Source organism: Aulonocara sp. 'chitande type north' Nkhata Bay, linkage group LG10, assembly GCF_057382095.1.
Source record: "Aulonocara sp. 'chitande type north' Nkhata Bay isolate Kocher_YH1m ecotype deep benthic linkage group LG10, A_spYH_male_GT1.1, whole genome shotgun sequence".
NCBI lineage: Eukaryota > Metazoa > Chordata > Actinopteri > Cichliformes > Cichlidae > Aulonocara > Aulonocara sp. 'chitande type north' Nkhata Bay.
The window spans coordinates 12801109-12825435 of NC_141353.1; the positions used below are offsets into that span (position 1 = coordinate 12801109).

Genomic DNA, 24327 nt, shown 5'->3' on the forward strand with positions numbered 1-24327 from the left:
GTTCATCCTGCCATCGAGCCCCTTCTGACAAACAATTAGTACACATCAGCCCATTTAAGCAGACAGTGCTTTGATGGTGCAGCCCAGGTCAGGTAAATAAAAGGCACTGATTTGCAGAAAGATGTTTTTATCTATAATCCTGTGGAATGCAACTACAAAAAATTCTGAGGGTGAAGATCAGTGCTAAAAGTTATCAAAAAAAACAACTGCAAAGCATGTCTGTTTCTATTACCAGCTTTGGAGAAATTCTGACTTCTTCCTGTTTTTGTGGCTATACTCTAGAGATGCCAGTGTCGACTTGCCAGTTAGTCAGCAGGCCCATCACTTCAATACATCAGCAGCTATGGGACGGATTAAGATTAAATGCTTATGCCCATTTACAGTGTCTACTTTGGTACCCAGACTCTTGACCTTCCAACGGCTTAAAATAATTCAATTTTGTCAAAGGCTCCAGCAACCCATGGTGTCCTTTGATACTAATGCCATAATGCACTGGGTTATTAAAATATAGAGATGGATGTCACTCCCACTTCATCATATTGTTAAGGACCCCTTTATTAAATTTAAATCTACCAGGTAAGATAAAGGATGTGTTTTTAATGAGGGCATTTTAAAGTAGACTATGATCTTTAACCTAAAAAAAGAGTAAAAAGCAAGTAAAGAAAACTCCACTAATCAGTGTGTGAAAACTAAACAAACGGAGTGTCGAATCTGAACTCTGGGTGACAATGTTGTAAATTTCTCAGCCAGGAAACCAAAGTGTTGGACTTTGCCTCTCAAAGATAAGATAAGATAAGATAGATAAGATAGAACTTTATTAATCCCTCGGGTGGGTTCCTCTGGGAAATTCGATTTCCAAAAAAGCACAGCACCGACAGAAGTTACAGAGTTATACACACACACATATATATAAATACAGAGACAATATAAATAAAATATACGAAGGGGATAAATAGAATAAATAGGAATAAAAATAAAAATACAAGTGAATTGCACATTTCAAGTATTGAGTCTATTGCACCGTTGACTATTTACAAAAGTATTGCACAAAAGGTATTGCACAGTGAGGTGAAGAGGCACTACAGCTTAGTTGTTCCCTCCTTTGTCCTTCTGTTTCCCCTCCCTCTCCCCTCCAGAGAGGAGTTAAACAGTCTGATGGCCTGAGCCATGAAATAATTGCCAGAAAAAAAAGTAAATACCAGCTACATCTGACATTGTTTGTGCATTTTGTTTAATAATGTAGTGTGCAATTTATATGCTGATGATACAGAAGGCTCAAACACTCACAAAAACTCATGTAGATGATACACTTACAGGGTTAATTTCCAAATTTAGCTGTTTTCAGTCCCATTACCACAGATGTATAAAATCAAGCACCATTTAAGAGCTCACTTTATTTGAGCACGCTACTGTAATATGATGCCCCCATTACTAAAGTCATTTTGTGAAATTTCCTAAAATCCTAGCTATTCCACAGTTGACTTTAAGTGGTTTTACTGCAAAGTGGGAATGTTATGAGTTATGATGATCTGCCATTTTAATGTGCAGAAAGAAGTCTCCCACTGCTGCCAGTGCTCCTCTAGCAAGAATATGTATACATATAAAACCATCCAACATATTTATGCAGCACTGCTGCCTCTAGATAAAAGATTTCCCAGTTCATCCAAATGGGTCTTTTCTGGGCTACCCCACCTCTCACCCTCTGACAGCTGGGACAGGCTCCGCCACCATTAACTGGCTAAGCAGGAAAATAGATGGATGATGTCATTAAAAATGGCCAAAAATTCAAATATCGAGGTCAGTGTTTGTCCAGATAATGAGCCTAAAGCTCAAACTGTTCTAAACATTCTGTTCATGGCTTGATTTTAAATTATTGGTTGTGTTTACTGTTAATGAGAGCAGCAATTCCTAATATGGTCATCTTAAGCACACGGCTCTGGCTTTGAGCTCACGTTTGTTGGAAAACCCAAATAAATATAGATTCCTTCCCTCGTGCAGAAACAACACACAGACAAGCAGTTGTTACAATTAAAATTATATGAACATAAAAGTGACAAATCACATTAAGTCTAACAAATCAATACGTTTAATGGGCATAAACTAGAACTAAGTCCACAGTCATGTACCTGCAAAGGCAGCAACACTCACTCTTTTTTGAACTTAAAAGCCTTACAAATATGAACAACAGTATAACAACATAAATCCAGTAATCACATCACAGTTACTTCATTATCTGGTTATTATTTATCACAAACACTGTTCAGTTATCTGCACACTTGCACTACAATCAGCTTACAGGAAGGAGGAAAACGATGGCGTGGTCTGCAGCTGCTGACATTAGTTTTATTTTTATTGCATCAAAGGACAAGAACATGATGGCAAAATACAAACTGTAAAAGAAAGATGTGCTCCCTAAGTCTAAGGTTTTGTTTGTTTAATGATCTCAGACCACGTTAGAGAGTAATGCAAACATAATGTAATGAATTAATTTCCCCAGGATGTAATTAAATAATAATATAGTACTTCATTGCTTTTTCAACAAGGTAACATGTAAAACAATATATATATATTGAGAAACAACCCCTGGGTCACAGCCTACGTGTGGTGCTTGCACATGAGCCTGAAATGATTTCATTTCTTTCCGATGAATCAGCTCTGTCTCCAGCTAGTACAGTCTAGGAGTCATTAGGGATGATCTAACGTCAGATCAAATTTTATTTAGCACTGAAGAAGAGTGATATCACTGTGTAGTTTGTCATGTAGGATGGCCGGGGCCTGCAGGATACAATTCATCTTAACAAACATGTCGCTGGGACTTTATGTCTTTAAGGGGAAAAGCTGACAGGGTTGATTAAAGGATTGCTTTGTATTTTCTTCCCGAGTCTTTCTTAAAGCAGCACTCCCATGCAGTTTTCTGTTGCTGTATTTGTCCATACTGGGCGTGACATGATTGCTTCCTAATGCATCTCTTGTACAACTGATAGATATGTGCAAATTTGCATCCTAACAGTTAACAAGACTTAAACACAGCAGTCATATTATCAAATGTTTAAATAAAACAAGAATTGTGCGCTACAGGCCATGTTACGGCAATGCCCACACCTGTTTTATGAGGAGATTTGCTATTTGTTAATCAGTCACAATGTTGTGCACTTCGCACATCAGTATCAGCTTATTGTTATCCACATAAATCCAAAATGTTACCCAACCCAACATCTATTGGGGCCGTAAAAGAGTACGTCTTTCCACATCAGATCACAATATATGCTTTCCAAAATGCCTAATTAAGTTAATCTTTATTATCTAAAGCTTATATATTATTTTAAAACATCCTATAGTGGTGGAAGGATGTAATCTTTATATAATATAGAAATTAATCTATTCAGAGATTGGGTTCAGTACTGTCTGACAGCATGCTGTATGGCTGTGCATGTTTCAAAGAATTCTCTGATAGTAGGTCATCCTTCATATTTTCCTTTTTGTTCAAGCCTGTTGTGGTGTCAGCCACACCCTGTGGTCTGGTGTCACATTGAGTTTTGCCAAGTTTTTTTTTTTAAATCCTTAACTGTGCTGGTCGCATGCAGAGACAGACAAGCAGCAGTGGTGTGGTGCTAACACTGATGCAACAAACACTGAATAAGAGAAAGTCAGCAGGCATACAACAGGGCATCTCAAATTAAACTGAAAGCACCTTCTTTCCCCTTCCTCTAGACCATCGTATTGCCATACTGTATAGTATGTAGGAAACGGATATAATGCGTTCCAATGCATAGTACAAACTCAACTCTGAAAAAGCTGTAACACTGTGTAACATGTAAAGAAAAAACACAATGCCATGAACTGCAAACTTTATAAACCTATATTTTATTCACAACAGAACAAAGAAGACATACCAAATGTCTAAAATAAGAAAATGCAGCATTTAAAAAATATATATTAGCTCATTTTGAACTTGATGACAGCAACATTTGTTAAAGATGTTGGGACGGGGCCATGTTTACTTCTGTGTAGTATACCCTCTTCTTTCAACAGTCTGTCAGAATAATGTTCTGAAATATGTCCATCAAATTGAAAATGAGCCAATATTTTTCTTAAATGGTAAATTTTTTTGTTCAGTTCAAATATTTTCTAATCTTTTCTTTCCTATATTCTGTGGTGAATAAAATACAGGATTGTAGATTTACCTGCTTAATCACAAACACAGACTGTATATAAAGAATGGACGTAGGCACCACAGCATTACCCACTGGTTAACTGGCTCCAAATTCTGAAGTACCAGTGTTGCTGTTCATGTTTGTTTTTTGGGCCCAAAACTCAATATATTTGCAGGAGAGGATTAAGGCTTAAATAATCAACTTAGGCTAGCTAGCTTATAGGGGTGGTGGGGGGGGATCGATGCAGCATAGTATCATGATATTTTGTGTGCCAATGTTGTATCGATACAGGGACAGCAAATATTCACCAGATAAATATTTTATTAAATAAATTAAAATTCTCTAGATGGTGGTTCATGAGGTGAGCCCTCATGTTCTTAGTATTTCCAAAGATAAGGTTTGCCAAGCAAACTTAAAGTTAATCAGCTCAACCAAAAGAAAAAAACAAAAAAACAAAAACACATCCCACACTGGACACACTCAGGTTCACAAATCTGCCTTCTAATTCAGAGCAAACAGTAAAGTAAGTAAACCTCCTTACATCTATTAAATACATACATTGGTAAATGGCCTGTATTTGTATAGTGCTTTACACTACATTCAGTCATCCACCCATTCACACACTGGTGATGGCAAGCTATATTATAGCCACAGCTGCCCTGGGGTGCACTGACAGAGGCGAGGCTGCCAGACACTGGCACCACCGGGCCCACCACTAGTAGGCAACAGGTGAAGTGTCTTGCCCAAGGACACAACAACCGAGACTGTCAGAGCCGGGACTTGAACCGGCAACCTTCCGATTACACGACGAACTGCCAACTCTTGAGCCACGATCGCCCCATTGTTCACATTTTTGAACAATGGTGACTTCCTGGTGATTGTACTGAGGGCGAGGCCCACTTATGGTCAATTTTGATAGCAAGGGATTGCACAGATCGCCTGATGGGAGGCAACCTTTCAGCAAACAGTTGCACTCAGACTTGGAAAGACTGCAATCACTCAGAGAAACTGTTGCATGTTGACCGATAATTGCTATCTAATTTATGAATACAGATGGCTTGCCATCAATCTGAATGAGTCTGTCAATGAGGACAACTCGAGAGGATTCGACTCAACTAGCTGCCTGCTGGTTGTATTCTGGTTATATTTCTGTACAGCAGGAAGGTTGCTGTGAAGTTCTGTTAAATGTCATTTTCTTTGTAGACAGCAGCAGTGTGATTTTTGATAATTTATCACAGTGAATTGCTGTATTATCAGAAACAGATTGCATGTAATTGCCAACTTCACCCTATTCACTCTCAGATTGATAGCACCAGCCATAAGTGATGGCATAACATTTATAGCAGGTTTTACAGAGTTGCCATGTTTGACAGTCAAGATAACTTTATCTTATCAGATAAAACAGATACTGACAAAGTTTAACTGTGACGACCTTGAAAAAAGGAGATAAACTGTGATAGATGTGCAATACTCATCATAAATGGAAAAACACAATAATATTGTCTTGTGAGTGAGGTATTATGATAATATCGTATTGTGGGGTGTCTGGTGATTTCTGCCTCAACTAGCCTGGTTAGCAAAGTACATCCATGACTCTTTGGATGAATCTATACTCCATAACACACAAATAGTATAGGAGTATTTCCCTCTTAAAAATGGAGCACAGGCTTCTCGGACAGTCTACTGATCCAATTAGCAGCAAGAATATTCTTATTATTGTTATATATAAAAAAAATTTGTTCAGTTCAAATATTCAGCCACTAGCTGTCTCATTATGCTAATGCCATCTGTTTCTGTGCTTGACTGTTAGTCAAAGTGGCCATCCCCCTAATAATGCAAACCTTTATACTTCATCGAAAAATAAATAAAATAAAATAAAACTGGTTAATTATTTAAAGGTTCAGACTTTGCACAGATTTCATGGATGGAGAAGTTTGCACTTCAGACCAAAACTACATTTTTGCCCCTGTGCTGTAAATTAGCTTATTTTTGCTGTAAAGATGAGCATTTTAACACGGCAGTTTGAAGAATGACTCACAGTCAAATTCAACATGTTCTTGGGACGCCTGGTTTCATAAGACTAAGAGGATGGTGGGAAAAACTGTTGAAAGAGGCTTTGCAAACTAGTCCTGATGCCACAAGTCTCAAGCTAAAGGCAGCGACAGAGATATAGGACAAGAGGATGAATGATCAAACCCAAAAGAAAATCCTTGTTTCCTGTTTGTTCACACATAAATAACGACTGAAAAGGTATTGAATGGTGGGACGTGAACAGCTCCCAGACATTCCTCAAGTAATTCCAGCTTGCAGCTTGAACTTTTGCATCAGCCCTAACCAAGCCCAGTGTACCCAGAATAAAAGCTACAGGCCACAAATCAATTTTCTCGTAGCAAGTTGCTTTGCAGGGCATTATGGGTTTCCAGATGACTGGAGACAAGGAGTTAGTCAGAAGCTGTTTTAATGCAGATGAGGTGGGAAAGTTGTTGATTTTTTCTTTCTGTTTGTCAATTTGCCACAAGACTGACAAAATATGTGATATACTGGTGGGTCAGGAAGTTCATTCATTACTTGTTGTAGGTACATGTCCACCGGGGAGAAGATAATTATTATACTGTGTTTATTTCATGCCCAAACATCCAACTAGGCCAACTCATACAGAATTGATGTTAATTAGCTGCAGCTGACTTAGTCGTCATTTATGGCTGGTAAAATCAATGGCAGTATAGCTGATTAATTTCACCTTGGACAGCTCATTAATACACTCTTATAATTAATGATATTCTGTGCATATGGCTTTGCCTTTAGAAGCTCGCACTATGAAAACTCATGTGACAGTCTCTTCTCTGCTAACAACAATTATTTCAAAACTACACTCACACATGCCCACAGCAGACTACAATACACAACTAATGCTTAAAAAATAAGTGTGCTGGCTGCTTCTGTCTCCATTACAGGCACGGTTGCTTAATTTCTTCCACCACTGGCTCTACCTCAGCTGTATTAAAGGGGTTAAAGGTTGATTTGGACCATGCTGGATCAGTAAATACTAGGGGTGGGTTTTAATAATCGATTCATCGATTAAAATCAATTCTGGCTTGGATAACGTGATATCGATTCATTAAAATCCTGAATCGATTTTTTTATATAAATGTATTTTGCCCAAAATTCCAGAATCTCAGGTGAAACGTCACAAAATTTCAACAACCACCAAACATTTAAAACAGTAAATGAGAGCAGGAACACGGCTTCTGCACAAAGATGTAAACACAAAGCGCGGACCCGCGGATCAGAATCAGCGAGATGTCACCTTTCTCACCTCACGGCACGGACACGGTCGGGGCTGAAAGCCGACAGCTCGCTGATTCTGATGTTTCGGCGGGTCCACGCTTTGTGTTTACGCCCTTTTTGCGCTGATTCTAAAGCTGTTAGTTTGATCTCTCTCCAAACAATATTGACTGAACCAGCAGCAAAAGAAGATCCAAACTAAGCTTCACATAAACATCATCATGGACTCCCTCTTACTTTTGCTGTTTGCTTCCACCACGATAAAAATCACACTTCATGCACAGCTCTCTCTCTCTCTCTCTGTACTTCAAGAACAGTTTCCCGTCTATCCCCAAAATCTGTTTTCTGCATTATTCGCTTGCTTGTTACGCACAAGTCTACCGTTATCAGCTTCCTTTTTATAGATACAAAAATATGTCAATGTACTGATCTGAATTATAATATTTCTGACTGTCTGAGGCAAAATTTCCCAGATTCAAATCGAATTGAATCGAATCGTGGATCAAATCGATTCAGGACCTTGTGAATTGATATCGAATTGATTCTCGAAATCAGTGACGATACCCAGCCCTAGTAAATACCTTCTCTCGCTCTCTTTTTTGTTTTACTGCGATGTGCAATAGCTTTCTTTGAAAACTACTCCCAATACATCTTCCAATACAATCGTTACACTGAGATTTTAATTTAAAAAAACACCACTGACAGTATTTTATTAGTGATCTGCAATGATATGATGAAGTTGTGCATGCATAAAATAGAGCACATAAGTCAGTTACTACATGCAGAAGGCCAGGGGTTTTCTTTTCTAACTGTAACATTCGTAATTTGTTAAAAGAAGTTTTGTAAACTGTATTTTTTGTTTGTTTGTTTTTGTATAGTACATACTACATGTTTCACACATCACCGAGATGTAGTGAAGATACCAACTCTGCATCTGTGGCATTGCTCAGTTTAGTAGATATGTTTGCAGTATAGCTGTTTGGGGTGTATTTCTTTACTGTGACATCACTGAAAGCACAGAGGTAATTCCCTCCTGAGTGGCAAAGACAAAATAACCAGCGTCATTCGCAAACACTACTAAAATTGGAAAGTCCTGCCTGTGAAATCGACTGCACAAATATCCATCCATCCATTCTCTTAACCACTTATCCAATTCAGAGTCACAGGAGGGTATCCCAACTGACAGTGCGCAAGAGGTGGGGTACACCCCGAACAGGTTAACAGTCCATCGCAGGGCTAGCACGTAGAGAGAGACAACCACATGCTCTCACATCCACACCTACAGCCAATTTAGAACCAGTTACCTTAACAAGGTTAGGTTAGGATCGTGGCTCAAACATGGAACCTTCTTCATATAATGGTGGAAATGGTGGTGCACATTATCACCTAACTTCATCAGAGTTCCTGGTTCAAATCCTGGCTGGGGCCTTTTGGTGTGGAGTTTGCGTATTCTCCTTTTGCATAGATGAGTAATCTCCAGCTGCTCCAGCTTCTCCCAGTCAGACAAAGTGGTGATTTTACATTTTTCATGGATGTGAGGCAGTTAATTGCCTTAAATCAAGCGGTCTACGCATGGTTAAATGGCTTGTAGTCTAAACTGCTTTGAGTGGTCAGTAAGACTAGAAAGCACTGTACAAATACCAGTCCACTTCCACTACACCTGTGGAAATGCGCTGTGGACTTTACACATCAAACGACTTGCTGTATAGAATTTCTAGAAGCAGCCACCGAATAGCAGGAATCAGCCACCATAACAAGCGACTTCTTATGTAGCCATCAAAGGGAGTATATCCAGTCTTGACTTCCTAATAAAATTAAACCTAAATGTTGTTTAATTTCAGTTGTGACATAAAACATAGAATTTTTTTCTTCAGAAGCATGAAATAATTTTAGACAGCTGCATTCACTTCTATTCATTTAAGACGATCTTCTAGGTAACCTACAAACAATTTCAGTACAATGCCACAAATAAGATTAAATGAAATATTACCCAAATTAATGCTGCTTCATAAATTACCAGGGGGCATCAGCTGAGATGAGATCTGGTGATTCAGAAGGTCGCACCATGTGACTCATATGATTTATTTAAATTCATACTAAATCATTAAACGACTTCCCCCCTTCTCTCTGTGGTAGACAAGTAATTATGTCTCAAGCAATGCTGGATTCCCAAGTTCAGGATAATTTTTTGAAAACTTGCCTTTCTGATTATTTAGCTTTCAGCTCATACACACAAATCGGTCAACGAATTCAATATCAAAGCAACTCTAGCAGTCGTACACACAATCAGGTGCTTCAGGGTCAAAGTTCACGACTTTATAATCTCTCAGTTTCACGTGCAGAAGCAACTCGAATATGGCGGGTTTCACATGTGTGCCGACACTTTCAAGCAAAGTTGCAAAAATAAAACTGGACTGATAAGGAGAAGGCAGCGAACGCTCTTAAAGTTTGGCATATTTACGAGGCGTATTTAAAGGCAGCACAGGCCGTCGGCTGTTTAGAGAACTTTCCGGGCTCATAGACGGGATGATGGTGCTGTAGCTTCACTCTGTTGGCTATAAGTACACAACAGAGACTTTTAGTATGAAGAGTAGTCTTAGTTTCTCTTCGGAAAAAAAGAAAGGGAAAAAAAGTCATCTGTTGAGGTTGAACCTCCAGCTTCCCTCCTCCCCCCCCGCTCTGGTTTAACTCCTCACTCCCCCTAGCGGCGGAGCTCCCAGCCGAAGAGCGTCACAGTGCCGGTGTCGGTCCCCACAGTCGGAGTGAAAGTTGTCTCCGCTCGGAAAAGCGGGGGTTCGGGACTCGCCAGTTCGCACCGCCGTAGATTCACGCGCTTACTCCCGGAGAGATGAGGCGGAAAGAGAAGAGGCTGCTGCAGTTCGCTGGGCTGCTCATAGCGGCTCTTCTTTTTCTCCCAAATGTCGGGTTGTGGTCTTTGTACAAGGACAGAGTCTTCGACAACTCGCCCGACTCAGTGGACGGTCCGGGCGGCATCCCCCAGATACAGGTAAGGGAGGCTCGGCCGTAGCGGCTTCTGTCGCCGTGTGACCGCGGTGGAGGTGTCCGCGAGAAACACTTCAAATGGGAGTTTGTTCGCACTGAGGAGGCGCAGATTCCGCGGAGTACACACTCCACAGTGCCCCTGTTCTCGCTTCGGAAGGTTTAACCCCGATATATCAAGCTTTTAGCTGCATTCCCATGCTGTGCGTGCGTGTGTGTAACATGACTTGCCAAGATGGACTGTGTTTTAGCGCTGTCTTAGCAGTGGGAAGACAGCGGTTAGAGCGACTAGGATGAACGGGAAGCCACGTAGCTAACCCCGACCTGAGCGTGGCAGTAAACTTACAATAACACAGACTTCAGGAAGTTGTCAAAAAATGTGAAGCTCGCCGTGCTGCGTTCACAGGGTGACAGACGTCAGATCGCGGTTAAAAAGTGCAGGGAAGGATTACTTTCACGTGATCGTTCCTTTGTATCCAGACTCTGTTCTTTATCACCTACAATGTATCGCTTTATTTAAAGAATATGAAAAGAACCACCTATGTGTAGGCCTACATAAACGCATGTAGCAAAACGAGGCTCTACAGTCTGCTGGCTAGTTTCAACACAGACGCCCAACCTCTTTTCCCCCCACAGCTCAAGGTATCAGCTTCAAACTGCGTGTACTGCCCAAGTAAGCGAATGACAACCAAAGATGTTCAAATCAGAGTGACATAAACCGTGAAACACTCCCGGGCTTGTCATACTGGGAAGCAGATACGTGGTGGCGGTGTTGTGAATCCATTTTTGAGCGCTCTGTAGAGAAATTTGCAAAATGTTACTCATTGCAGAGCTTCTGCAAGTTCTTGTTTGACAAGATTTTCATGGGCAGCCACTCATGAGAAATAAATGAACATCCTTACAGGCTCTCCGGTCAGAAAGTAGTAGACAACTTTCTAGCTCTGTGAAACTTCACATTTTGCCTAAACACAGTTTTTCCCTCAATGCTTTCACATTATGTGTATTATGTGTTCAGTGCGTAGGTTCTCATTGGGCCTTCATCTTAAGGTGATGTTGAAGCAGCTGATAAAGTTGGACTGAGATATTTAGCAGTAGCTGCTATGGTTAGCATCAGCTAAAGTATGAGTAGGAATGTTAGACGCCTGCATGTGTGTAAAAAGAACTTTGCGTTGTTATATCGCAGCATTGTATTTGCTGACACAACCCTTTTTTTGTGCAGTGAGTCATTTCTGTTACATGAAACTGACTGAACCTGATGGGTCACATTTAGAATAGAATAGGACAATAGCTTTTAGTTGTCATTGTACATGTACAACAAAATTGTAGGTGCTTCCTGTGTCTTTGCAGTAGCCTACATAAATGTAGTGTGATGGCACACACCCACATATAGCACTGCTTGAGTGCCATGCCATATAGTAGCTTGTTATGCCCCTCTGCGGCTGCACTGCCAGAGACTTTAGGTGTTGTCTGGGTCTAATTGCTGATTGTCTAGCTGGAAAAGCTAACCTCAGGCAGGTCTTTAAACACACCTCGTCAGCTGACACAAAGGCGTGTCCGAGGTTAGCTTGGAGGAGTTGGCACTACTTCTAATCACCGTGCTTTTTTTTTTTTTTTCTTTCTTAAAAAAAAAAAGCTTAGGTTATTACTTAATTTAAAATAAAAGCCAATATTTCATCAAACTCTGTCAGTTTCCACTTTATGTTGCAACTTTGAGCTGTGTTGTAACTGTATCTTTGATTCCTTTGCTCTAAGAGACTATGAGAATTAAACCAACACATTGGTTGTGCAGGCATGCAGTCGTAAAAGACAAGACGCACAGCTCAGGGGGGATGCTCTGGATGCTACGCATTGGTCACATGCTAATTGGCACCTACAGACTAACAATGCACAGCTGTGTGGGGTGCTTCTTGAACATCACTCATCCAGCGTGTGTGGAGACGTTGCTGGGTACTCTGGCTGCCCAGAAAGACGACAAATGAAAGACTGCCAGAATATTCCTAGTGGAGCTCATGCTCAATAACTTGGATATAGATTTCTGAAAGTAATTATTTGGCTTGTATGGAACACCAAACTAGTGTTACATGATATTTGAGATTTTCTCTTACATTGTGCATTTGTATCCTAATGTTGTATGGGTAAATTTGTAACCACACCCTGAAGGTTCAGCAGCTAACAATGACTAATGATATATTATGATGTACTTGGTTTGAAAAGTGCACTAAACTGGCAACCTGTAGAAGCCAAAATAAAAATCTGTTGACAGATGCCTCCACTTTCAGCCTGTAAATGAACATACAGGTGGGGATAACATGACATTGAATTTGTCTCAACAGCCAACAGAATGTTTCTGCAGTAGGGTAGAAGAGTAAAAAGCTTTTGGAAATAATGTCATCAGATTCAGTTAGCATGGGCTGACATAAGTTAAAAAGGAATGAACAAGTGAGAGGCCCAAGCTGATGCTGGGTAAGTTATGTTGGTCCACTTTCCTTTTTTTTCCCCAAGAAAATGAAAGGGCCCAACAAATCAGACCACATTTGGTAGACAATGGCAGCTTCTCTAATTCAAATGAGCCAAAATCTGCTGAATAGAGGCTTTCATGGATGTACGGGCTTGCATGTGTGTTAGTGTGAACTTTGTGGTGGTTGCCGATTGCCAGTTGCCCAGTCTAGCAAACTTGGCTGGAGTGGAGAGGACAGAGAAAAGGCAGCTTTGGTGCATCAGTTAGAACTTCTTTCATATCTCTGAATTAATCAAACCACTTTGCTATTTAGCCCGCAGATGTTAATAAATGCCCCCTCAGAAGTCCACAGTGGTGTCTTCTGTGTCTTGTTGTTATCTGTGAATAACATTGCATTGTGGGAATGATAAAGCCAGCCTATTCTGCACAGATCTCTATGGATTACTTTCCCCCGCTCAAGTTTGTATTTGATATCTTAAATGACAAAGAAATGTTTTGAATGGGGATTAAAGGACATCCGCAAGGCAGGGAAAGCCTGTTACATATTAGCAAGCTGTGTGATAACAGCTGTCAGCCGCCACAGCGGTTTGATAAGGGAGTAGACGGCCTGATCTGAAGAATGAAGCCAACTTATACCATTAATAGAAGAGCATTTAATGGCACAAGAATGCTGCAAGTCATTTAACAAGTTCCGTCTTTAACAAAGACGCCAACTCAACTTTTTCGATGTGGCACCTTCAGTGTAGATGGACATGTTCATCCATGGCACTCTGCTAATATAATTCTGTCTGCATCAGGTGCACGTAGTGTAAGCTGTAATCATGTGCCCGTGCATATGGTCTCTGAATGAGTAGTCCACACTGCTCCAGAAAACACAAGCTGGCTTAGCTCTTCCCCACCGTGACAGTGACAGAAAGGTAATTTGCACATTTCCTGGCTCATATTAAGGACTCGTGTTGAAGCAGAGGTGGCTCAGCTTCCTCCTGCCTGCTCCAGCAGTTCAGGTTAAGTGGAGGTTAGAGAAGATGAGAAGAGAGGGTGGAATTAAAAAAAAAAAAAGAGGCTGTGTGGTCTGACCTGCTGCCGGTTGTGCTGAGCAGCTAACTGATTGCATGAGTGGACTGGCTGATAAAAGCATTTATGCTAACTTGCTAAAGCTTTTAATTGTTCTTACACAGTGTTTTGGTATTTTGCTAAAAATGTTTCTTCATAAGCAGAGTTTTGGTCAGGTCTTAACTTCCTCATCAGGAGTGACATCATTGACCTTTCGAACTTAAATACTATTCTTAATGGTCTTGAATATTTTTAAAGCTATTCAAATCAAGTTGCCTGATTTTATTTTATTTTTTTTAAACATTAATCTCATTTGTAAAGGGGGCCTTTAATGCTCATTTTCAGAACATACTTTTATCCCCCTTTGGCAGGCAGCACTGTGGGCATCCAAGTTTGTGAATACTAACTCGAATGGAGCCACGTAGGAATATTCAAATTGACACCATAGATTTATCCACTAAAAATCTCAGATGAGTTTGAATATGAGTGCCCTTGAGGTCAGGTTTTCTGAGAGTCTTGCCATAACCAAAGAAGGAAGTGACCTAGGATTTTGAAATTGATACCATAGGTGTATCAACTTGAAATGTTGGATGAGATCAAATCTCGGTGATTTTGACTGTAAGGTCAAGTTTTATGAAGATCTCATGAACATGATTACTCAAACGATGCAACTTAGAATTTAGAAATTGATTATCATAGATGCATCAACTTGGAGGCTAAGGGGTAGCCACTATTTTTATCTTTACAGTAGCTTTACTGAAATAGCTTCACATCATTGTGTGGACAAAATAATCTGTATACTCAGGCTTGGTGTAGGCCTTCAGGTCACCCTCTGTCTGTAAGTTCTGCTCTCCTTCTAAGGCTAGTTTTCCTTTAGCTCGGCTTTCTTCTGATTGGCTTCTGCTAGCTCTGTGCTTGCAGCCAGAGTTGAGTGCCTGAGATGACCAACGTTATTGTCATCATGCTGAGCTGAGATTAGGAAAAAATGTGTAAAGTGATGCATTTAGAGCAGTCTGAATCCTGAGCTTTTGGCTGCGGCCAGCATGATTATGAATCTGAATAAAAGGTCATTTTAAATGAACAATCTCCAAATGTCACCGCTTATAGTTTGAGCAAAAACCAAACACAGGGGACAGCTGTACAGCATCTAGCCTTTATTGGTAAACGTGAGTTGGGGCGATGTGCAAGTGTAAGGCAGGTCTTACAAGTCTATCACAGGGTTAAAAGAGAGAGACGGAGACCAATTCACACCCACTTAACATGTATCTCTGTGGATTGTGGGACAGAGCCGGAGTACCTGGAGAGAACCCACTCGGGCACAGGGAGCACACACAGGAAGCCGTCAGCTTTATGACAGGTTCAGACTCTGCTGTGAGGCAACGCTCCTATTCACTGCACCAACGTGCCGCCCACAATTTTTCAGAAAACCGCTGATGATCATTTTATGACTGGGGCTGCTGCTACCAGATGTGCCCAGCTGTTATGTAACAGATAACTATGTTTGGGCCAAGACTTTCCATTCATTGCACCTTTCGCTGATAGAATCTAAGGATGAACGCAGGTAATTAAAGCTAGCGAACATCGAAGGCCTGCTCGAATATCATTGGTCAATCATGCCGGGACTACAAATGACTAAAAGCAGAAACTGGAAAGCTTTGGCACAAAGTGTCATCCCTTGGCTGCAGATTCCTCGCTGCCACTATATGTTTATAGAGGTGATGATGGAGAGACTCATGCTGTGTTTACTTAGTTTGTTCAACGCCTGGAAACAGCTGGTTAGCAAGAAGAGATGTTCACAAATAGTGTTGCAGTCTGTCAATATTTACTGCCAGTGATAAATGTACTCAGGCCAGGGGAGTGTCATTGATACAGTATATCGGTTGTGTTTTAATGTCACTGGAGATGTGTTACACCTTTGTGCTGCAGGCTACGTCAACATCACCATCGCAGTGCTGCTAAAATTACCAGTACTTGTTTTTTGTCTTACAGTTTTGGTTGTCGATTTTTTTTATTTATTTATTTATTATTTTTTTAAAGAAAGTCTTTGAGGTATGTGTGTGTGTTTGCTGATTTTGGCTGATTCGCATTTCTGGTAACATCTTTTTACTTTAACCTCTTTTTGACTGTTTTGCATTGGGAAACCTGATTTATAATATTTCTCGGTGTACTGTGGAAGTTATAGGAGTGACACTTTCATTACACGCATACTACATGTAAATGTAGTGATATGAAAACAGGCTGGGTCTTTTTTTCTTTTTATGTGTTAAAGTGTTGATGAAAAACATGTCATAGCGGCAGTGATTTTTAGGAAGCTCTGCTCTACACACAGCTCTGATTTTATGGCTCTGAAGTGGTTAAAACTTGAATTTTCACCATTGCAGATACTTATTGTTTTGTTTTAGGCACTGATGTGATGTTTGTGAAATTTCATGTGATTTTTCTATTGCATTCCAAAACAGCTGATGGCAGTTTCTTTGTGCCTCCTGACTGTAAACAGAGATATAACATTAAGGTTGAATATGCAGCAATAAGTACTCACCACAGCAAGTAGCTCCACATGTTGGACTTTTTAGCCTGGATGCCCTTCCTGATGTAAACTGCAAAGGGATTTGTTTCTCCTTCCTTTGAGCTTTCACTTGTTAGGCGAGTGTGTAAACAACTATGGATCCACTGATTATGCAGTTATTTAAAATTTTCAATGATCATTAGGACAAATACTGACCTGGAGGAAACTCAAGCCCAGCTGAGCCTAAAACTAGATTGAACTCCATATACTTGTTAGTCGTCCTAGGTCAGGTTCCATTTATACTGGCTCCTGCTAACTGGATGTGATCAGTTCTGATAAGTCCAGAAGATATAGTGTGCACTTGGAAAGAAAGTTGGCCAAGATTCACAACCCTGTCACAGCGAAATGAGAATCATACAGGCTTCTGTACACTGGAGGCTACATTTATGAGCCACACACTATAGGGTGGGTTACTGTTCATTCATCACTGCAGGACCTTGTGCATTTCGCCTCTGACACATGTGCAGTGCGGTACACTCTTTGACTCACACGTACTTGCATATACTGCTTTTACAGTCAGCAGAAGGTCACTCAATGACAGCCTGGTCTTATTAATGAGCAGAGCTCATAGTAAACAAGGACATTTATGTAGAGTGCCTCAGGAAAAGGGGAATCCTAACAGGGGAAAAATATTGCAAGAACATCTTGTTTAAAAATTTTTTTTTTTTTTTTTAAACTGCAGTTTGTTGAACCACAGCTTACTGGACAAATTACTCGAGCGCGCGCTAGTTTCTGTATAAATACCCCCAGTGCTTCAGTCTGATTTTGAATTCCCTGGCTGTCTGCTTGTGATGTATTCCTACCCCACAGTCACAATGCAAATCAGATATTTGTTTGACCCTTCTGTCCTCCAGGCTTCCCACGGGCCTCGAAAAACATTGAAAGTCTGACATTTGTACTTTTGGGGGAAATAAACAAACCTTTGATGCTTTATTTACTTTTTATTAATTCCAAAGAACCATTTACGTGCTGTTATGTAGCTGCGGCTTCACAGACGTATGATTGGACCCAATGAAAGGATTTTAATTGGGAAACTGCATTTTTAACCTACATTGTTATAGACGAGCAAATACTTTAATGGCAGTGTATTGTACGCAGAGACTCTCTGTACATATTAGCATAATGTGGGTGTTACTTATGAAGCCCCTTGAAAAACATAACACGTTAAATAAATGATATCTCCTTTGGCAGCCAAAACTTCTATAGGGAGACGTGTAGAAGTAAGACTTGACATTTTTCTCATCTACAAAACTAAATTCTAGGAACTGGGCCAGCTAGACACAAAGTCATCTAAATGCCCCAGATTCCGATGCCCCGGAACGATCGTCTTCAGGGCCTGGTCCCTGCTTTTCCTCAAACTGTTTGACCTGGAGCTATGTGTCTGTTTCCACTGTTGCTATTCTGATAAACATTAAAGTTGAATAAGAGTTTAGCCTTTGGTCCTGTGAAAAAATCTCTTTTCTGCTCTATCGACGTTATGTGGGAGAGAGGGAATGATGTTTCATGCCAATAGCAAGCAGCGATTTCAGAGTGCTCGGGAACCTCGAGGCTGCGCCTACAGGAAATCTGAATCCAAAGTGTGCAGAAACAAAATTGAAATTGAATGGATTTAGGCTGCCCTCGCAAAACATGTTCTTGCACCAAAAATACACGCACACAGGTCTGGCCTTCCAGGCACGTTTCTGGAATTGGGAGTAATTTTAGGCTGCACTGAATTTCTTTATTTGACAGCAAGTGTAGGAAATGCAAGCTCTCTGCAATTAAGGAAATCACATCAACGCTCCGAATCCTGTGGGGTTAAGAGCAATTAGAGGGGCTGTGAGTGCAGGATTAAGACAATTTAACATGGTTTATGATAACCGCTGTGCGAGTTCATTACACTGCACACAGCTGTACATTAGGATTTGGTGAAAATAAGAGCTCCGCACTGCATTTATTTTGTACTCGCTGAGGTAATTGCTGAGATCGTGAATGTGGATTTAAAAAAAAACAAAAAAGAAAGATGAAGAACTTGTTGGACCTTTTTTTTTTTTAAATTAGGATTTTTGTGTGCATGTATTGCTTAGTTTTACATTAAAATACTTAATTTTCATATAATCTAACTCCTTACGTGATTTGCTGTGTTGGGCTGTGCATTTAAATAAAATGCTGCCAAGTTCAAAGATACGAGCACTTCTTTGTTGTTGCTAGCATGGTCCTTTACTTTAGCTAGAGCTTAAACACGGATGTGCTGCATTTAGTCACATATTTCATTCTTTAACTTTTCTTTTTTAGCTGATGCACTGAATGCAACACTCTGCTGCTGATTCCAACACGCAAACCTGACGCATAACCAATGCCAATATTTATTCTGCTTTTGTTTAACGTTTGTATTCCAGTGAAACAACTGTTATTATATGTCATTTACCCGCTGAGTGATCTTTCACCTCTTAATCATGCTATCACCAGCACAAAAACACTCACCCACCGATGACTGTAAATTCCTATATATCGGCTGATTTATGGAGATTGGCGCGCGGGTATGTAGTAAAAAATGCACTGATTGCAGTTTTCTTGGTCATTCTGGTGTTTTTAAACATTAGTAAGTTGCACGATCTTCTCTCACTTCCTCACAACAACAGGAAATAAAGCACTCTCTTCTATAGGAAAGAAGTACAGATAATTAACAGGGGAAAATGTTGTGTTTTCTCACTTTTGCCTGACATATTTTACTTTACTAAGCAAAAGTAGGTGCAACAGGTTTGTATAACAAAAAGCCAGCAACTCCATTTTCTGGTGTTTCTAACTTCACAACGTAACGTGATGTCAACTCCTTCTGTTTGTCACTCGGCTCCATAGTTTTCCTTGTTTCTGCTTTGATCCTGTGACTGTTCATAATGAAGCTCCTGGCTTGCGGCTGGCTCTGAGCTCTGGGAAGCTTTAGCTTTAACCACTTTTTCCCTTGTTAGCTGCTTTTAAAATGTCCATGTTGAGCTGTTACAACTCCACGGTTTGCTTCACTAGCAGCTGCCGACCTGTTAGGTGCGACTATTTGCCTGTGACGCTGGCTGTGTGTAAAGCATGAAAGGGCCCAGCATATAAACAGACTTGCGATCACCAGTCTGAGCTGAGAACGCTAAAAATCATCCAGCTCTGGTCAATCTCTAATGTGAAAATGTCAGGGGGCATTCTTTTCATATTTACATATAAAAACATACAATGCGTTAAAGTGCAGGCAAACACCTTTGCCATGCTGTGTAACCCCTAGAGGGTGCTAAAAATACAAAGCAGAAACCCCACAGATGTCAAACAGGATGAGGGTACAGAAACTCAAAATATGTTGAAATGACAGTGAAGACTACTGATCATCTCACAGCCATGAATGATCGAGGCGAGGTAGGTAACAGAGATGACGTTGTGTTAGCAGCATGCATGTATGATTTATTGATTAGAAATATGAACCAGCAGTGAGAATATGCCACTTGCATCTTATCTGAATCTTCGGTGGGAAGCTGTGACTTCTTTTTCTGGACTGAACGTATGAAAATTGGACAGTTTACTGTTTCGTATGGTAACGATGAGCAGCATATTCTGTTTTTGGAGAAGATGGGAACTGAGAATGTTTTCTGCTTGTTCTGCTGGAAATTAATTAGTTGCACGATCCATCGAGTGCTTGTTTCAGCAAACACTAATGCGATGGTGCTGTTTTCATACAGTTCCACAGAGGGCTTTTTTTTTCCTGCTCTGCAAAAGCTGAAATTTTCAATGAAATGCAAAATATGTAATAGAAGCAGCGAATTGTAACATGAGATGTGGTCGTAGTGAGATTAGAGCGAATCACCCGGCTGCAGGATTTTGCGATCAGGAGAAAAGCTCTTAACATCAGTACCTGATGCAGTCTCACTGAGCTGTGGGCTAGCTGTGCTGCTAGACTGGGAAATGAGATTTTATCTTTAATGTGTTAAGCCTCTGGAAATGAGGGAGACTGAGGGGTGAAAGTCATTTGCAAAGACAAGTGGAGTTACTCGCTGCAGTCTCAAGTTGTTGTACTTTATCACTCTGAGCGGAGAGAGAGAGAGAAAGGAGGGAGGAAGGGAGGGGAGGAAACACCTCAGGAGAAAAAGGCAGAGCACGCGGGTAAAAGAGGTGTTTGTTCACAGTCTGACTTTGTTGGAGAGCGTTTCCTCCCCAGGTTCCTCACACAAGGCAGACGTTGAATCGCTGCTGGCTGCGGCACAGACTGAGCGCGTGCAGAGGCTGCTTTGTATGCCTGGCAGGGATCTGCTGCCCCAGATCAGCACAAGGAGCCAAAAGAGGGACAGGTGCAGCTGAAAGCCTGTGGATACAGAGCAGGGAGTCAGGCTTTTAATTACAGCCACGTGGGTTATGAAGCCGCTTTTTTATGTTCAGATGATTAAGCTAATCCCTGGATGCTAATTTAAGGCCCACACTGTACTTCACTGTGCTGAGCCTCACACAGAAGAAGGTGCACTGTTTTATGTGGACTGTATAATATGTGTTTATTTATATAATTAGAGTGGCCTATTTCTAACATAAATTTGTCTTTAAATCTACATAAAGTCACACTAACCACTGGTCAGGTGTTTTAATTTCCCCTTTCAGAGGTTTTTCCAGAAACTGTTCTTCCGTATTATTTCACATAGAAACGGTGGCCTGAATAATTTAATCACTGATGCAATAGTTTTTCTGTTAGTTTTAAACACAAGCAGAAAACCTGCGTTATAAACTCTGGAACTTTAAAAAATCTCAGCACAGAAATGAATGATTATATTGAATTAGTTCCTATTAGGTTATCGCTGAGTGTTGTTTGATTGGATACTGTTTGTGTGGTACTAATTTGGTGTCAGACCACCTTAAGAATTCCACTCAATGGATAAATAGTTGGAATTGTGTCACAGGTTGGGACTGCCCTCCTATCTTTTGTGTTGAGCTTGAATACAGACAATGAGTCTCAGCATGCAGTAGCAGCCAGTGGGGAAACCCTGGACTGAAGGCATTTGTGTAATGGGTGTTGACTTGTTCCCTCATGAAGACGACCTTTGATGACCTTCCTGTACCCTTAATGAGGAGCTTTGGCACCTTAAATATATTAATAAAGTTATGGCTTAATGGCCATTAGAATAGACTCTGAATTTTTTCCAAGGGTAGCTGTAGAGGCAGATACTGTCACTAGTTCTGATGCTATTAGCAGACTTGAAATGTGACGTGTTTCTCCTAGTAGGGTTTTAAGAGGTAAAGTGTAAAATACTGTAGGACAAAGCACCAGTGTTGACACCCCTGTTCTAGGTTATTCTTGAGTGAGTGTCATGTTGCTATATTTGCTGCAGACACCATCATTTAATAGCGTATGTTACACCTAGGGCTGCTCGATTATGGCAAAAATGATAATCACGATTATTTTCACTGAAATTGAGATCACGATTATTTGACGATATTTATTTAACCCTTTAAGACCTACTATAGAACCAAGTCCACCAGAGCTTATATTATTTTTTTACATGCTGTAGTGCCATTTGTGGGAGCATTTCAAGTTGCTATACATCAATACAACTGTTATAGCCCATATTTTAATAATATGTATGCATTAAGTGCATAGTAATTACATAAATTGCAAAAAAGTGCAATAAACTACAAAAAAAATTGAAAATCGCTTTTGTTTTTTTACATATATTTCTACTTGGAGAAGTTTAAGAGGTTTATCCCTCAAAACTTTAAATACAATAAAGTTGCAAAAAATAGTTTCCCACCACAGGAAATTTATTTTGAGTGTCTTCATAGTTTTATTTTGGAGATACAGCAATTTTTATATACTGCAGGAAAAACAAAAAACAATCCTATGATGCAAATTTGCAAAGAAAACAGCATGTGCATCATTTCACTGTGGGAAGTGTTACGAACAGCTGATAGGAACGGCAAAGCGTGTTTCTGGAATATTATGTTTTTGTTCCTGCAAGAGATTTTTATGCAATTTTTGCAAAGCTATATGTGGAACAAAACCGTGACCGAGGACAAGCTGATGGCATCAGATGTAAGTACAACTCCTCCGGTTTCATATGCAAAACAAATTATTGCGCTAGCTTACACGGTTCAGGTTCTACAGGGATTTAACAATAGTTACGCAAAACGGAGCGTGCAGCTCTGACCGGATTTAAAGGGTTAACAATGACTTTAAAAAAATAATATAAAATAGTGTGCAACACCACTGAAGTTTTTTTTTTTTTAAACTCTCTTTTCAACCAACGGCAGTCACTCTCCAAATAACTTCTGCTTAGCTTTCTGAGCTTCCCTCGGGTCCTCTTAATCAGCGGTCTCCAACCTTTTTTGCGCCACGGACCGGTTTATGCCCGACAATATTTTCACGGACCGGCCTTTAAGGTGTCGCGGATAAATGAGGGAGGGGCTAATAATCGGCTCAGTCATTTTTAATGATCGTTGAAAGCCCAGATCGTAATCGTGATTAAAATTCGATTAATTGAGCAGCCCTAGTTACACCCACCTGTTTTCTTTTTGGAGCCAGGTTTGTAAAAGTGCAGCTGCAGGCCAGTGGCAGGCCTTGGTAATGTATTATAGTTCTGCAAACCCAATAAGGAAAGATTTCATGCTGTGCTATGATATAGCAGATCTGACAATAAGACAAGAGGAGCATTTCTCAGCAATTTCTGCTGTCTTCTTCCAGCCATAATATAGACTAAAACTTCCTAACACTGACAAATAAAAAATGTACAAGCTGCTGATGGTTTTAAAAAGCAAACAAATAAAAAAACAAACAAACAGAAATGAACACAGGCTGACAGATGCTAGTATAAAGCAACACTCTGGTTACTCACATTATATTTATATTTTGTACTGAAAGTGTTTGACTGCCACAAAGAAGAAGAGAACACAATGATAATCCGGCTCTTAAAATTGGTACTCAAAGCGTAGAGAACCTTTTTTTTCCCGTTTAAAAACAGTAATAATGATGCAGAATGTTGTTGTGGTTTTGTTTTTCTTTTCTGCTTCAGTTTTGCTTCTGGAGGTGTCAGCGGGTGGGCTGAACATGCACACATGCATCCACCCACCGTTTGGTAATGTATCAGGTTTCTGGGTGATTTTAAAATATGACCCAACCCTAATCTACACTAACCAAACAGGTTGCTGTTGCCATCTGGATTACCGTACCATGAGAATGGATGAAATGTTTTCAGTGAATGGAAATCCCAAAGCTTCCTGTCCAAACCATTACCGATGTGTCTGTGCCGGTGGGCGATGGGGAAATATTTTCAGACTGCCAGCGAGCTATTGTTGCAGGTTATCTGTCCCGCTCCAAACGCTGCCTACATTGTAGATTATGTTACATTAACCATGTGAACACTGGCTCTGCCCCTTGTACTCCTCATTATCAGCTGCTTGTAATTGAGATGAAGTAGGAATTAAAGGTCACCTACTGCTAACTGCACTAGCCATTAGTGTTACTCATCAGCTGAATTCCTGAACTGTAAAACGTTCCTGATTAACTCGTAGCACTGAGAATATGTTATTAACTGTTGCTTGAGCTCTTCTTCAGACCAGGTTGTCGGTGTTGTGTTTGCTCACAGAGCACAGACTCGGTTTCCTTTTTCTTTGCTGCAAAAACTCAGTGTGCACTTGACCGCAACGCCTGACTTGTGATGAGTTTATCTTTCTCAAGGGAAAATGCACCATTGTAGTTTTTCTAGAGAGATTATTTTTGTTTTTGCTTGTGTTCTTTCAGTGTTGAGCTTTAAAGTGTGAAGTGTGTGTGCCTTTCTGCAGCATGTTCTCTGAGTCTGTGCCTTTTAAAGGTACTCCGC

The 24327-nt window shown here is 40.3% G+C and overlaps 1 protein-coding gene across 1 annotated transcript in view; it reads left to right on the plus strand.

The window, feature by feature from the left end:
• Window positions 1-9869: 9869 nt before the first annotated feature.
• Window positions 9870-24327, plus strand: part of LOC147320357 (polypeptide N-acetylgalactosaminyltransferase 10-like) — a 124161-nt gene continuing 109703 nt past the window's right edge. The window contains exon 1 of the mRNA XM_086308265.1: window positions 9870-10446. Coding sequence (XP_086164391.1) covers window positions 10288-10446 — 159 coding nt within the window. The 5' untranslated portion in view covers window positions 9870-10287. The remainder of the gene's footprint in view (window positions 10447-24327) is intronic.